The sequence below is a fragment of the Notolabrus celidotus genome, chromosome 1, assembly GCF_009762535.1.
Source record: "Notolabrus celidotus isolate fNotCel1 chromosome 1, fNotCel1.pri, whole genome shotgun sequence".
Lineage (NCBI taxonomy): Eukaryota > Metazoa > Chordata > Actinopteri > Labriformes > Labridae > Notolabrus > Notolabrus celidotus.
Window position 1 is genome coordinate 3,712,107 of NC_048272.1, and position 15,228 is coordinate 3,727,334.

General features: G+C 40.0%; 1 protein-coding gene across 1 annotated transcript; it reads right to left on the reverse strand.

Moving 5' to 3' along the window:
- Window positions 1-1,450: 1,450 nt before the first annotated feature.
- Window positions 1,451-13,560, reverse strand: nelfcd (negative elongation factor complex member C/D). The gene is made up of 15 exons (XM_034690667.1): window positions 13,312-13,560; window positions 11,295-11,404; window positions 11,057-11,166; window positions 10,872-10,981; window positions 10,684-10,791; window positions 8,327-8,479; window positions 6,858-6,988; window positions 6,550-6,715; window positions 5,567-5,701; window positions 5,295-5,434; window positions 4,997-5,111; window positions 4,813-4,908; window positions 4,559-4,699; window positions 2,033-2,162; window positions 1,451-1,804 (listed from the first exon to the last, which is right to left on the reverse strand). The coding sequence occupies exons 1-15, from the start codon at window positions 13,366-13,368 to the stop codon at window positions 1,770-1,772; spliced, it is 1,737 nt and encodes a 578-aa protein (XP_034546558.1). The 5' UTR covers window positions 13,369-13,560; the 3' UTR covers window positions 1,451-1,769.
- Window positions 13,561-15,228: the final 1,668 nt, after the last annotated feature.

Sequence of the window (15,228 nt, forward strand, 5' to 3'; positions counted from 1 at the left end):
ACTTTAAAGAGATGTTTTGGGGACCTCTTAGACCAATATATTTTGATGAAAAAGAGCATAATATGTCACCTTTAAGCATCCCCCTATACTAGGGCTCCCAAGGTGACATAGTCAAGTGTCTTCCTTTAGTCTCTTCATTGAAATGACACTTGTATTCTGTTTTTTGTGCCAGTCACAAGAATCTTCTCGATGTGAATTCTCTGGACGACCTACACCACTCACAAATCGGCTCATTGATTGGGCATTACACACACTTGTTGGTTCGGACATTTCTGTGATTCTGTGCATTTGCCACAGAAGGCAAAGCTCTCAATTTACCGGTCAATCTACATTCCAACCCTCACCTATGGTCACGAGCTGTGGGTAGTGACTGAAAGAACAAGATCGTGAATACAAGCGGCTGAAATGAGCTTTCTCCACAGGGTGTCTGGGCTCGGCCTTAGAGAGAGGGTCAGGAGCTCAGACATCCGGGAGAGGCTCAAAGTAGAGCCGCTGCTCCTCCGGATCGAGAGGAGCCAGATGAGGTGGTTCGGGCATCTGGTCAGGATGCCTCCCGGACGTCTCCCTGGGGAGGTGTTTTGGGCGTGTCCGTCTGGGAGGAGACCACGGGGAAGACCCAGGACACGCTGGGGAGATTACATCTCTCAGCTGGCCTGGGAACGCCTCGGTATCCTCCCAGAAGAGCTGGTGGAAGTGGCCGGGGAGAGGAGTGTCTGGGCCTCCCTGCTGAGACTGCGACCCGGATAAGCGGAAGAAGATGGAGATGGCAGTCTTCTACAAAAATGTGGTGTCTTTATCAATATTCAGAGTTGCATGCAGTTTTTAACTGCTTGCACTTCATATTTAAGGAATAAAAAGTCCCCTTCCATGTGTGAAGTCTTGATCCCTAATAAAAACCTAGTTTCTCTGATGTTAATTAATTAATAAATATATATATATACAGTGGGGCAAAAAAGTATTTAGTCAGTCACTGATTTTGCAAGTTCTCCCACTTAGAAAGATGAGAGAGGTCATCTCTGCTCTAGAGGAGATCTGCATACCAGCTACAGTGTGTGCAAACCTGGTGAAGACTTACAGGAAACGTCTGACCTCTGTCATTGCCAACAAAGGTTATGTTACCAAATACTTATTTTCCACCATAATTTACAAATAAATTCTTTAAAAATCCTACAATGTGATTTCCTGGATTTTTTTTTCTCATTTTGTCTCATAGTTGAAGTGTTCCTCTGATGAAAATCACAGACCTCTCTCATCTTTCTAAGTGGGAGAACTTGCAAAATCAGTGACTGACTAAATACTTTTTTGCCCCACTGTAGTTTTAAAAAATCCACATGGGTTTGATGATCTGATTGCTTGCACATTTATTATATTAGTATTTAGTGCCATCAAAGTAAAGAATACTTGGAAAAAGCCAAATTTTAAGATTGCATAAATTCAAAGAGACAATAAACCACATTGAGGCATTTATTTTAAAACCGCTTAAACCAACATTAAACATAGAAAATCAAATATACAGGTTAAAAAAAAAACATTTAGCTGCATGTTGATAGGCTCCAGTCTCCTTGTGACTGTATTCTGCCATCAGCTCACCGACGTTTGCTTTTCCTTGATACCGATTGTTCACTCTGTTAAACCGAAGAGACAGTCTTCAAGGTATGTTCTCCATCCTGATGCAAGAGCATGAGGTTACCGTGGAGATTACAGATCTGCTGTCTGTCTCAGGTGTTTCAGGTACCGTCTGCACCATGAACATTTCATAGCCATCCACTTCAGTTGATCATGATGAAGTTTGACTTGCAATGAGCTGAAAAACATGGAAATAAACATCAGTGCTCAGATGATGACGATGATGACGATGATGAGTGGATTTTACTGTTCATCTGTTAAATTAACTTAAAATGTTTATGTGCATTGAGCTTCTCTCTGTATGGCAAACTGTTGCCCTTTCATGATGAAACTAACAGTGGAGTATGTTTTTTCCCCTCTCAGTATAAAAACGTGAAGACATTTCAGATATGAGCACATCACTCACCAATGAACTCTGCAACAGGGTCGTGTTCTCCCTCTGTGCGGATTGTTCCTGCGATGCTGTCATTCTCCAGGATGGGCAGGAAGAGCTGAACGAAGTCTGATGTGTAAGGGGGTGCAATCACATCCAGAACCTATTAAGAAAATATCAGAATTTGATTACTTTTCTCAAAGCTTCTTTAATGCACAAGTTAAGAGCATCATCTGTTGGCTTTGAAGGTCTGTTTTAATTAACTAATACTTATTTATTTTTATTTATCTACTCAGTTTTATTGATATTTTTAGCCTTAGTTTTATTTTCAACTCTTATCCTTACCCTTTTAAAATCTATTTTAACTATTTGTATTCTTAATTTTGTTGCTTTAACTTATTTTAATTACACATATTTTATTTTTGGTGTGCATTAGTCTCTGTTCTATTTTATGTTATTTTAATTTAATTTTTATTATTATTACTTTTTTATTATTATCATTATCTTCCCCTAATATGTCTTGCCATTGTTTTATTTCTGCTTCTTTCTTGTTTTTCAATCGCTGTAAAGCACTTTGAGTTGCACTTGATTTGTATGAAAGGTGCTATATAAATAAAGCTTGATTGAAGATTGATTGATAGGAAAGGTGCGCCCAAAAGACCTGGACAAACCCCTTTATAGATTTACCATCACCTCAAAATGTAACAGGGTTAACATGTAAGTAGTGATATCTAAGAACCTGCTTGGACAATAGACTCTAAGAAAAGAAGGACAACAAGACTGAAATATTTGGCGCTCCCCTTTCTGACAAACTCCAGCATGGGTCATAAAGCTGCCCTCCCACTTGTTAACATGGGACATGAGTCAAACATGTTTCTGTATCACTGTGCTGATTTAGGTCCAAACATTTGTCACACACATTTACATCACCATATCACCAGGGGATTATAGTCCCATACAAACACTGAGTAAATGCATTGAACAAATCAATGACTGGACGAGCCAGAACTTTCTTCAGTTAAACAAAGAAAAAACTGAAATGATTGTTTTTGGAGCCAAGGAAGAAAGGTTAAAGGTTACTGGGCCTTTGCCATAGCCGCCCCCACCCTCTGGAACTCTCTCCCCCCACACATCCGTGCTTCTGACTCACTTCTTTCATTTAAGAAACAGTTAAAAACGTACCTTTTCAAACAGGCATTCCCCTCACATTAATTTTTCACACCTCTTCCCTTGTCATCTGCTTGTCTTGTATGTCTTTATTTGTATTTATTTATTTATTTGTCTCTCTTGTAAAGCGTCTTTGAGTTATTTAAAAGCGCTATATAAAACTTAGGTATTATTATTATTACTGCTCAGCTCCAATCTGCAACGATGAAATGTTCAAACCAAGCCAGAAACCTTGGTGTAATCATAGACTCAGACCTTAATTTCAGCAGCCACATTAAGACAATTACAAAGTCTGCCTACTATCACCTTAAGAATATATCAAGGATTAAAGGACTTATGTCTCAGCAGGATGCAGAAAAACTGGTCCATGCATTTATCTTTAGCAGACTAGACTACTGTAACGGGGTCTTTACAGGACTCCCTAAAAAGTCCATCAGACGGCTGCAGCTCATACAGAATGCTGCTGCTCGAGTCCTAACAAGGACCAAAAAAGTAGACCACATCACTCCAGTTCTTAGATCCCTACATTGGCTTCCTGTCTGTCAGAGAATAGACTTTAAAATCCTGCTGATGGTTTATAAAGCACTGAATGGTTTAGGCCCAAAATACATTGCTGATCTGCTACTACTTTATGAACCACCTTGACCTCTGAGGTCATCAGGTACTGGTCTGCTTTCAGTCCCTAGAGTCAGAATGAAACATGGCGAAGCAGCGTTCAGTCATTATGCACCACATATCTGGAACACACTCCCTGAAAGCTGCAGGTCTGCTCCAACTCTCACCTCTTTTAAATCAAAGACTAAGACTTTTTTATTTGCCACTGCCTTCCTATCTTAGCTCATTTAACTCACTTTAAATTAAAATTTTAATGTAATTTTTAATATATTTCTAATTTTCCTTTTCTTTTTGGTTATATCATATTTGTCATTTTAATTGTGTTCTTTGATGCTTGTCTGAATGTTTCCAATGCTTTTAATGTTTTAATGTAAAGCACATTGAGTTGCCCTCGTGTATGAAATGCACTATACAAATAAAGCTGCCTTGCCTTGCCTTGCCTAGCAGAGGAGTAAGAGTGAGACCAAACGTTACAAACACTAACACAAGAATCATCCAAATTTCCATGACCAGGGGTGTTCACTCCAAACTATGATTATTAGGAAAATGTATCTCAATTGTATACTCTAATAATGTATTAATACATGGTAGAGGTCCCCTGAATCCACAATTTCATAAATATATTTGTTTTTTGAAGATTCCTGCTGGGCTTTGAGGGTATAAATCCCTGTTTTGGAGCCTACAGTCACCAGTGACGGAGTGAAACTGTTCAACCAGAGTTCATTTCCTCTCTCATGTTTTATCTCTTCACCACAAATCAAGATAAGTCTCTGTTACCTCTGTGACAAAATATCTGATGAGGGAGATGTCTGTGTTGAGTTTCTCCAGACACTTCCGGATGTAACCAACAACTGGCAGCACGTAGCCACGACTCAGCAGATGAACCATCCGATCAAGCAGAGTCTTCTTCAGCTCCAGCTGAGAGAGACAAGTAAAACCAAGGTACAGTCAGCTGAGAGGTCCCACACTTACCACAAACACGCTTCTGTATGAGGGAGATGACACACAAACACACACACACACACACACACCTGCTCCATGACATCCAGCTGAGAGTGCTCCGTCTCAAACAGCTTGATGAGCAGCTGGAGGACCTGTGGGTGCAGCAGCTGGTGACACGTACAGATCTGGGTGGAGGACAAAAAATGATGGTTGAACTGAACTGGTTTAGAGAATAGAAGCTAACGTTCACTCACAATGATCATGATGTGGTACCTCATCCAGCAGAGCTAAATGTACAGGAGTGTGGTCTGTCTGCAGCTGGAAGTAGCGCGGCTCAGACACGGTCCAGTCCACCCATTTCAAGACTCCCATAGCAACAACTGGAAACCTTTACACAAACAAGAAGTCTTCATTTACTAATGGCAGAATTCAGATTCAGATTTTCACAATATTTATTGTTTATTTTCGTCTAGCAGGTTATCCCATGCAAACTGGTTCTGAAGGGTGAAAATATTTTATACTTATCAATACTAGGTTGAAGTTTTGGAATAAAGACCTCAAGTCCACTCACCGGATGCACTGATACAAAGTACCAAGCTCAGCAACCAGCTCTGTGGCTCCTTTATTCTCGTTGCAGCAGAGATTGTGAACAGTCTCGATGGCCTTGGAGGTCGACTTCAGCTCATCTTTATTGATGTTGACTCTCTTGTTCTGGGGATGAACAGAAAAGAAAGATATGACATGAGAAGGGGAGTTTAGGTAGGAGCTTTAACCTACATGCTTATTTTTCATGCATCTATAACTAAAATATCAACACCATGCAGACACAACAGTTCTTTGTACCTTTTTCCACGTCTCGACCACACTGGCAGCGTAGGCCAGGATGTGGATGTATTTGTGTTTATGGTCTTGGTTGATCTTTGAGCCCGGCTTAAACAGCGACTGCATGAAGAGGTCCAAGAAAGCAGGCACTCGGATCTAAAGACAGGAGCAGAGAGGAAATAAGTGTTCCTGCTGACTGCCTCTTATCAAGCATTTTATGGCTCTGAAAGGGTCTATCACATCGGCCCAATCTCAATGTTCTCCCTCAGCCCTGAGCCCTTCTTGACTTATTTGACATCAGCTGGAAAGTGATTGAGGGCAGGAGGCTGTAAGGGCTCAAACCGTAGAACTGGGAATGGGACAGCACTTTGCGACCTCTCACGTGACCTGCATGACGTCAGGAAGCCCACTTTAGCGATATTAGGAATTTTTATGGCACAATTTTTACTTTCCTCAAATTCAAGGCGCTTGAGGGATGATTGACTGCCATGTGATCCAGGCTCTTACTGTACAGACTGCTTACCCACACAATTTAAAATATATAAATAGGCTATATAACTATAAATAAATAGATTATATTGTATACACATATATGTGAAGATAAATAGATGAAGGCTGTTTTCTATATTTATACTTACAGGCAAACTTTTTTACCTGTAAATTTCATTGCAACTTTCATGCTTCTTTTTTACTGTTGCTCCTTTTTTTTTTCTCCATGTTACAGCGTTCATTTACCTTTCCAAGCTCAAGGGCTTCCCCTGGGAATCCTGTGTTTCCCGTCACAATACTATGAACTCTGGGTAATTCCCTTACGCTAAGTCTGCAAAAATGCCCACTTACGGAAAGGGGACATGAAGGGCTCAAAAAGTCAGTGAGAGATCCCTCACACACTTGATGATTTGACAGTGGGACAGCCCTAAGCCCTCACGGACTTAGCGGGAACGCGCCTCAAAGTCAGTGAGTGCTTGAGGGTGGACATTGAGACTGGGCCACTGTTTCCTCACCAGCTCCACAGGAGGTGGGTCCATGCTGCTGAACATCTTGAACAGAACGGTGATATCCGCAGGATTCAGCGCTCCTTTGGACAACATGGCGCCCAGCGCCTGACAGGCTCGGGGGTAGGCTGCTGCTGTGCCTAGCGCCAGGGTTATCTGACTGGCATCATGACCTCTGTGATAAAAACAACAACCACAGAAAAGTCACAAACTGACGCAGTATTTTGTAAGTTCTCTTAATTGTCTAAATGAGATAATTATCTTCCTGATCCACTCAAAAAAAACTGCTGAAATTCAAAAACAGAGACAAATGCTACCTTTGATGCGCTGACTTCTGCACCTCCTGGCCAATCCTCCGAACAGCTGAACCGCCCTGTTCTTCCTGAGCAAGGATTGACATCATCGCCTGAGCAAAAAGGTATGTGTGCTCGCCGTGACACACCATCTTCTGCAGAGGAAGGACGGTAACAACTCAGCAAAAACAAAAACAGAGGGAGAGAAAACAACTGTATGTCCCAATTAACTTTTACAAACACTGCTGGTTCTGTGTTACACTGCTGCTTATTTTCATTAGGGACTTAACTCACCCCTCAAGAGATGAGTGTAAATTATAAAGTGAATTAAAGCCACAAGCTGCGATGAACGGGCCCTCGCACACCTGCAACCACTGCCTCATGGGAGCCACCGCCTCATGTACACCAGCGCCTGATATAAGCCACCACATGATGTCAAAGCAAGAGATGAGAGTTTATACCGCTTGTGTTCCTTCGGTGGTGCTAATGTTCCAAGTTTTTGGCAGATTGCCAAGAAAACCTCCAAACTTGACAGTCTGCCACGCCCACAATTTTAGTCTGAACAGAATGCCTGTAAAAATTTTGAATCGTCAATGTGTCTACTACATACTGTGCCTTGTTTGGACTGAATTAGAGAAAAACCCTAGGACGAGATCTCAAAAGTATGCACCCTTATTTGGGCGCCATTTTGAATTTTCAAAGCTAGGTGGCGCTCTTCCTGTTGAGTTTCAGATATTGGTGTAAGAGGCCTTTGTGTGCGTCCTGATGCCATGAATATGCGTATTCATTTTCAAGCATGTAGCTCAAAAAAAGCTCTATGGGGAGGCGTTTTTGAAAACTCTGGGGGGCGGTACTGAGCACATTTTGGAGATTTTTTTCACAAGACCCAAAAAATCTCAACTTTTTTTCACCAGGCCTGATGAGCATTTTGGATTTGGTGGGATTTGGGCATTTTAAAGCCCTCTAAAATACATTTCCTGTTTATGGCGAGACATGTGCGTTTGATGCACCACCTGAAAGTCAGCCACGCCCACAATTTAGTCTGAACAGTATGCCTCTAATCATTTTGAATCGTCAATGTGTCTACCACAGAATGTTTGGTGGGTTTTGGGGAATGGTGAAGGCTCCAAAAAGGCAATTTACTTGGGTAGGTAGAAAGAAAGAAAGAAAAATCTCTCTGGTTTCAATAGGGCCTTCGCCGCCACTGTGTGTCAGTGCTAGAGCCCTAATTAATCCTTCACTCTGTAAAATATAAAATGAAGTCAAAGATATAAGGAGGTTTATGAGGCAAAGAGAAAGCAGTGCTTCTTATGTTGATCACTTTCAGCAGACCAATCATGAAACAGATGAGTACACCACTACTGTGGAGGTTTGAAAATGTCAACCGTGTATTAATCTTGACTAAACATTATAAAAGCAGGACTCTTAAAATAGTAAAACAAATTCACACATATCTTTCATGAGAATATGGTTAATTCAATAAAAAAGCCTACAGCAAATTCTGGCAGGTTCTTCTCCAGGTTTTCTTCTCCTCCATCCAGCAGCGTGGCCAAAGACGTCCTCAGCACCCTCGAGAAAACCTCCAGCTGCTGACACGCTGTGGACACACTGGTGATCTCACCCTGATAACCTGCGTCTGAAATGAGCTGAAGACCAATATAACACACAGATGAGACCCAAATAAACACAAACTAACTCATGTTTCCTTTTAATACATAGTAACTCATTACTGTCAACTTTTCAGCACATATTAAAAATAAATCATGCACTGATGAACTTGAATGCTTAAAATCAGCTCCCTCCAGATGCAAGCGTAGTTCCATACCTTCTGATTAGGAACTGCACTACTGTTGCTTACTATAAATACTACTACAATCATTACTACTTGCAACGTATGTGATATATCTGGGGCACATTATCAGAAATGACTTATGTGATGATGATGATCTGCAGTGACAGTGCTGTAAACTTTATGCACAGGCTGATATGCTGGCACGTACATTTCCAATGTGCACAGATAATGTTAAAACAGAGCTTTTTAGAGCTTCCTCTTTATACTGCTCATGTGTGGTGCAGTAACAGAAGAGCTAAAATGAAGAAGCTTCAGGTAGCATATAATGATGCATATAGAATCTTCCTTAAACTGCCAAGATGGACCAGTGCAAGTTTTATGTTTGTATCAAACAATGTCCCTACATTTCATGCTGTACTGAGAAATGTGATGTATAAATGTATGTGTCACTTAGCTGATTCAGAAAATGACATTTTAAGGGAGCTCACTCAGCCCACATTAAAGCTGGGGTTGGCAGTCTTCGAAAACTAGCATGAATTTGAATGTAGCATGTCCACATGACTCCGTCTAACCCCTCCCCTCCTCCCTCAGAGCTCCTCCAAAACGACGCCCCCCCCCGCTCACAGGCACGACCGCCGCTGACTTGCGACCATATGATGGTGACTGATTCAAAACTGGTCCTCACCAAAACATTATCATAGTGAAAGTTAAAAACACAAACAAATATGGCTGCTGTTAGTACTTACAACTGTCATTCTAGCATTATCCAGTTGTACTGGTGACACGATATCAGGAGAAAAGTTATAACACATATATAATACTGTAACAGCTCTACTGTTTGTTAAACGTGTTCAGTGTAGATGTTCTTAATTCCTACAGTGTTGACGGTCAGTGAAGGCATCAGGAGAGGTGTAGAGTGTGTGAGTGGGAGAGAGGAGAGACAAGAGGAGAAGTTCTTCATTCATTCAAACAATGATTGTTGCTTTGTTGGTTGGCGTGATCATGGCCGACAGTGACCGGTTATTAAAACTAAACGTGTTCACGAATCGGCTCGTCATCACTACAGCGTCCGGACGGACGCTACAGTACATCTACATTTTCTGTAGGATTTAGTAAATGTCATTCATTCTTCTGCTTGTCAGAGCCCCCGTGGTGAGAGCTTTTTAGACTCTGATATGGACTACAGTCCTGAGCAAAGCACCTCATCGGGTCAGAGGGGACAGGCCCGAGGTCGAGCGAGAGGGGCAGTCAGTAGAGTCAGGGGAAGCAGCGGCAGGAGACGGGGACTCAGAGTGCACGCCGGGGAAATGTACGCGCAGGAGGAGGGCAGAACGGCAGGACGGGAGGACGGGATTTGAATGGTTTAAAATTTTGGCACCCAAAAAACGGTGATTGGTTGGTGTTTTCCCAGGTTTACTCCGGCTCTAGATAGCAGCTTTTCTTCGCTCTTTTTTAAGAACACATTATGTATTGATTGCCATCAAGACATAAAGATCATTTTAACCAGTATAACAAAAAGTGTATCTAAATCTGATTACCAACCCCAGCTTTAAGTGACATAAGGTTTTTTTTCTTGCTTTTGGAAACATTGGAACAAATGCCTTTTTATGCTTTAATCAAAATGAATGTGTAAACTGTTGTCACATGATCTTTTTTTTTCTTCCTGGACATGTATTTTACTTATTTTTAGTCTTTTATATTATTTTTCTGCTGATATGGACCTATGGGTCTGAAATAAATTCTATGTATCTATCTATCTATCTATGATGACACATTGAGACATCAGGTATACCGACACAGGCAGACTACATATGTTGTTGTCAAAGTACAGTAAAACTACAGAAGTCTACGGCTGAAATTATACAGTAAAACAAGTATCAACTCATCAGATGATGAGTTGTATAATAACTTAACAGCCCTGGAGTTTGCTCTATTGTTTAGTGGTAGGAGTGGAGGAAGTAAGGAGAAGTGTTGTAAAGTAAAGATTTTAAGAAGAGAGAGTGAACATTTAAAACTTGCAGAGCCTCAATCATTGCCCCTCTATAACTACTACTGTACCTTTACAGTGAAGTTAAGCATCAAGCAGTCTGGGTGAGCCTCTGCCAGCTTATAGAAAAGGTCTCTCCATGTGGTGTGTGCTATCATCTGTTCGAGCCAAGCAGGAGTCTGTGAACACAAGAGGCTGCATTTATCTGGTTCAAAAGACCTTCAATCTAAAATGACGATGTAGTGTTCAGAGACCTCACCTCTCCCTCCACTGTGAAAATAGAGTCTGCTTTCTGAGGGTCAAAGTGCTTTATGAGGAGACTCTTGAGGTGATTTTCTACTCTTTCCTGGACTTGAGCCGGCTCTACACCTGCAGCCAAAATAAGGACAGCGTTTAGAAGAGTTTAGCAAGTAGCCTGAAAAATATAGATAGCCTTCTACTTACCCATCTGGATGAGCCACTCTGCCAGCAGATTGACAGTCTGAGCAACAGCTGAGTAGTTTTCTGAGAGGAGCTGGATGACATGTTCAGGAGAGCCACCTGCCTGGAAATACCTGCAAGACCAATCATGTGTTCATCAAATAATTCTCAGCAGGACTTTTTGATTCATGAAGCACTGTCATTAATCATGTGTTTATAAAATCCACTTCTGTTATATTCATAAGAGACAAATGATGCATACGTTTTCAGGGTGTTGAAGATGGCTGGCTCCATGATGTAATCCCTGCTGGAGAATTTTGTCAAACAGTCTTCCTGGATTTTTCCATCATTTTCCCCTTCAACATAATCCTCCTGAAAGACAAACATTCATTATACCTTTGTTTTGTGAACACAGATGAACAGTGAACAGCAACTATCATAGTCTATAAAATAAATGTAGATCAGATTCAAAGCACATTCAAAGTATTCTGCTCGACTTCAGGCTTACATAATGCCTACAGAGAATGTATGTCATTAGGGGAATTAAATTCTTCCTTTAATTTCTAGTTAAAATCGTATTAATACAGCTTAAATAATAATGTGTTCACCATCACTTCCAATGCAGGCACCAATATAGAAAGGGTGATGGTTTATAAATACCTCTGTATCTGGATTGACGAAAAAGTTACTTTTAAAAGTCATATTTTAAATTTGCTAAAAGATTGTCTTTTTCCACAGAAACAAATCCTGTTTTGAGTTTTCTTCTCCACTGTAGGAAAACCCTGATAGAGCCAACCTGTTTTTATCTGTGCTTGAGTATGGTGACATTTTGTACAGGCATGCTTCAGCCTCCACCTTAAAACCTCTTGATGCTGTTTGTCACTCTGCACTAAGATGTATTACTGGTGATCATTAAATACTCATCCCTGCATCCTGTACAATAAGGTGGGATGGTCTTCTCTGACTGAAAGGTGTGATTTACATTCACACCTGTTTATTTATAAAGCACTTGTTGGGATGCTACCCTCATATTTATCTTCTATACTAGTTTGGTCCTCTGGAGCTCAACACACAAGATCTACTAACTGGCTGACTCTCCACGTTCCCAGAGTTCATTCAGAGCTGGGAAAATCTGCCTTTGGCTTTTTTTGCACCATTTGCATGGAACTCCATTCAAAGCACTTTAAAAATGAATGCATTTGTTTCTTTTAGTCATTTTAAACTATAGACGTATTTATTCAGTCTGGCTTTTATGTAGGGTTTAACAATTGTATTACTTACCTTTTACTGTAGTATCGATTGAAATGTTGCTTTATTATTTAAGGAATTTTAACTGTTATCTTATTCTATTTCTATTGATTTATTTATTTAATTTTATTTATCTACTCAATTTTATTGATATTTTTAGCCTTAGTTTTATTTTAAACTCTTATCCTTACCCTTTTTAACTATTTGTATTCTTAATTTTGATGCTTTAACTTATTTTAATTAGACATACTTTATTGTTGGTGTGCATTAGTCTCTATTTTATTTTATTTTATTTTATTTTTTTATTATTACTATTTTTATTATTATTATTATTATTTTCCCCTAATATGTCTTGCCATTGTTTAATTTCTGCTTCTTTCTTGTTTTTTAATGGCTGTAAAGCACTTTGGGTTGCATTTGATTTGTATGAAAGGTGTTATATAAATAAAGCTTGATTAAATGATTGATTTTAAATCACTAGTTTTAAACGTTGTAACCTCTGATTGCACCTGTTTGTTTTAACATTACTTTTCAATGGTTTTAACATGACTTTTAAATTGTCGTCTGTTTTTAATTGATCATCACTATTTCAAGGTTTTGTCTTTTATTTACTTTTCATGCATTTTAATGCTTCTTTTAAATGCTCGACGTCATTGTAAATGAGGGTTTCTCTCTCATTGATTTTCGAGTTTAAATAAAGATGATTATAAATGATGTTGATAAGGTTAAATATGTATTGAATCGACACAGTGGTAAAGACATGTTCGCTTAGCAACAGTCAGTGTGCAGCTTCCACTCGCATGTTAGCTTGTAGCTGGCTAACAGAGCTACCAAGAGCCAGTGGACCTAAACCAACCCCTCTGCCACAGAGATCTGTACACACGTCTGTCTCTACACTTCACCTCTGAGGTCTGAGGATTTATGAAGCCTTGTCAAACGACGACCAGCAGCTAATAACTCTGCAGCACATGCTAATGCTGCCAAGCTAACTACCTGTGCAGTCAAGACAACCGAAAAGCAACAAGTCTCACCAAGTTACCGTCCGGCCCTTCCCAGTCTCCCCCGCCACTGTAATACTCCTCGTCCATGATGACGGGATATAACTGTCGTTTGGTTTGCTTCAGTGACCCACGGGCGAGTTTTGTATCTTAACGTGACTTATTGTAACACAAGTGATGCTGTGCTGAAGATGCTGCAAGTAGCTAGCTTATTTAGCTAGCAGGCTACCAACAACAAGCGGAAAATGGCGAGACTGTGACCTGAAGACCACGCCCCCTTTGGACGCGTCAGTGCCCTGAGTTCAGCCTGACAGGCACACCTGGACATTTCATTTAAACACGCAATAATAATGTCTAGATTGTAAGTTAAAGTTAAATAAACACTCTCCAAAAGATGTTTCGACAACACAACACTTATAACCATAATAAACTTCTAAAGGAGAGGTGTAACGAAGCAGTCCGACTACGGGTAAGGATGACGGGCACAGCAACACATTATAATGACACAGGGACACCAGGTGACGACACAGGCAGACTAATAGTGGTGAACAAAGTACACAGCTTCATTACTTAAGTCAAAGTATAGATCCTCCAGGTCAAATATTACTCCAATACAAGTGAAAGTTGCTCTGTCAGATTATTACTTGAGTTGAAGTACTGAAGTGCTTTTTTTTAAAAATACTGAAGTATTCAAAGTACTTCTTAAAACATCTCAAAACATTGTATTTTCAAAATACATAAGTGCAGTCAAGAATACATAGGGGTACATTCTGTTACATTATCTTTATTTAGAAAAAAATACTTGAAATCTCTAAAAACTATACCATGGAATAAAAACAGAAACTAAGTTACTCCAAGCTCAGACAACTTAGTTTGAAATGTTCATCTGGAATGAAACAAATCTTAAGTAGCTTACACTTTCTCAGGTTGGACAGTGAATGTTTGTACGTTTGGGCAGAGTGGGAAACAGGGTGAACATTTCAAATGATACATATCATTCATTTCAAAAACCTCTAACACGGGCTGAAGATACGACCATGGGTGCTCATGTGGAGAATTATAGCCATCATTACCACCTCTAAATTAACTGCCTGATCTGAGTGAAATTTGCTCTGTGTTTGCTCCACGTTCAACCAGACACACGATATAGAGGTATGACTAAACCACTGAGACAAACAGAACTACACAAACACATTTTACTGTCTTAAGGATCAGATTTCAGAAAAGGGAAGGAAAATAATGAGCTGACTTCAAAGCTTAAGTAGTGAGTAACTAGAGCATTGATAGAAATGTAGTGGAGTAAAAAGTACAATAATTGTCTTCTGAATGTAGTGGAGTTAAAGTAATAAGTACCCCCCAAAAATAATACTCAAGTAAAGTACAGATACTCAAAAATGTACTTAAGTACAGTACTCAAGTACATTTACTTTGTTACTGTCCATCACTGCAGACTACATGTTGTTGTTAAAGTGAAGTAAACTACAGAAGTCTTCAGAAGTCTACGGCTGAAATTATACATTCAAACAAGTGAAGTCCGAGTGAAAGAAAGTTTATAGCAGAATAGACGCAGACAAACGTATGTCCAGTCAACGTTGGCATTGTGTTTGCTCAATTTTGGCAGTTTTGAAACCCCTCATTTACACGACTAAGCATTTCACTAAAAAGGACAGTATTTGTGGACAGGCAATTTGCACCTCATTTTTGCTGTCAGGTGCAAAATGCTATGGATGGATTGAAGTCTTGATTAATTTAAGGAGTTTAATCTCTCTTTCAGAATTGTAGTAGTTTCTGAACACAGACGGCAGGTTGTTATTTATCTGTTCGTCACAATGCTTTATGCAGCTGAGACTCATAGCGAAGGTGAAGGCATATCTCCCTCCTAAGGATCTAGAGAGTTGTACATGCCTTTATTACGGCTAGGCTTGATTATTGTAATTCTTTGTATGTGGG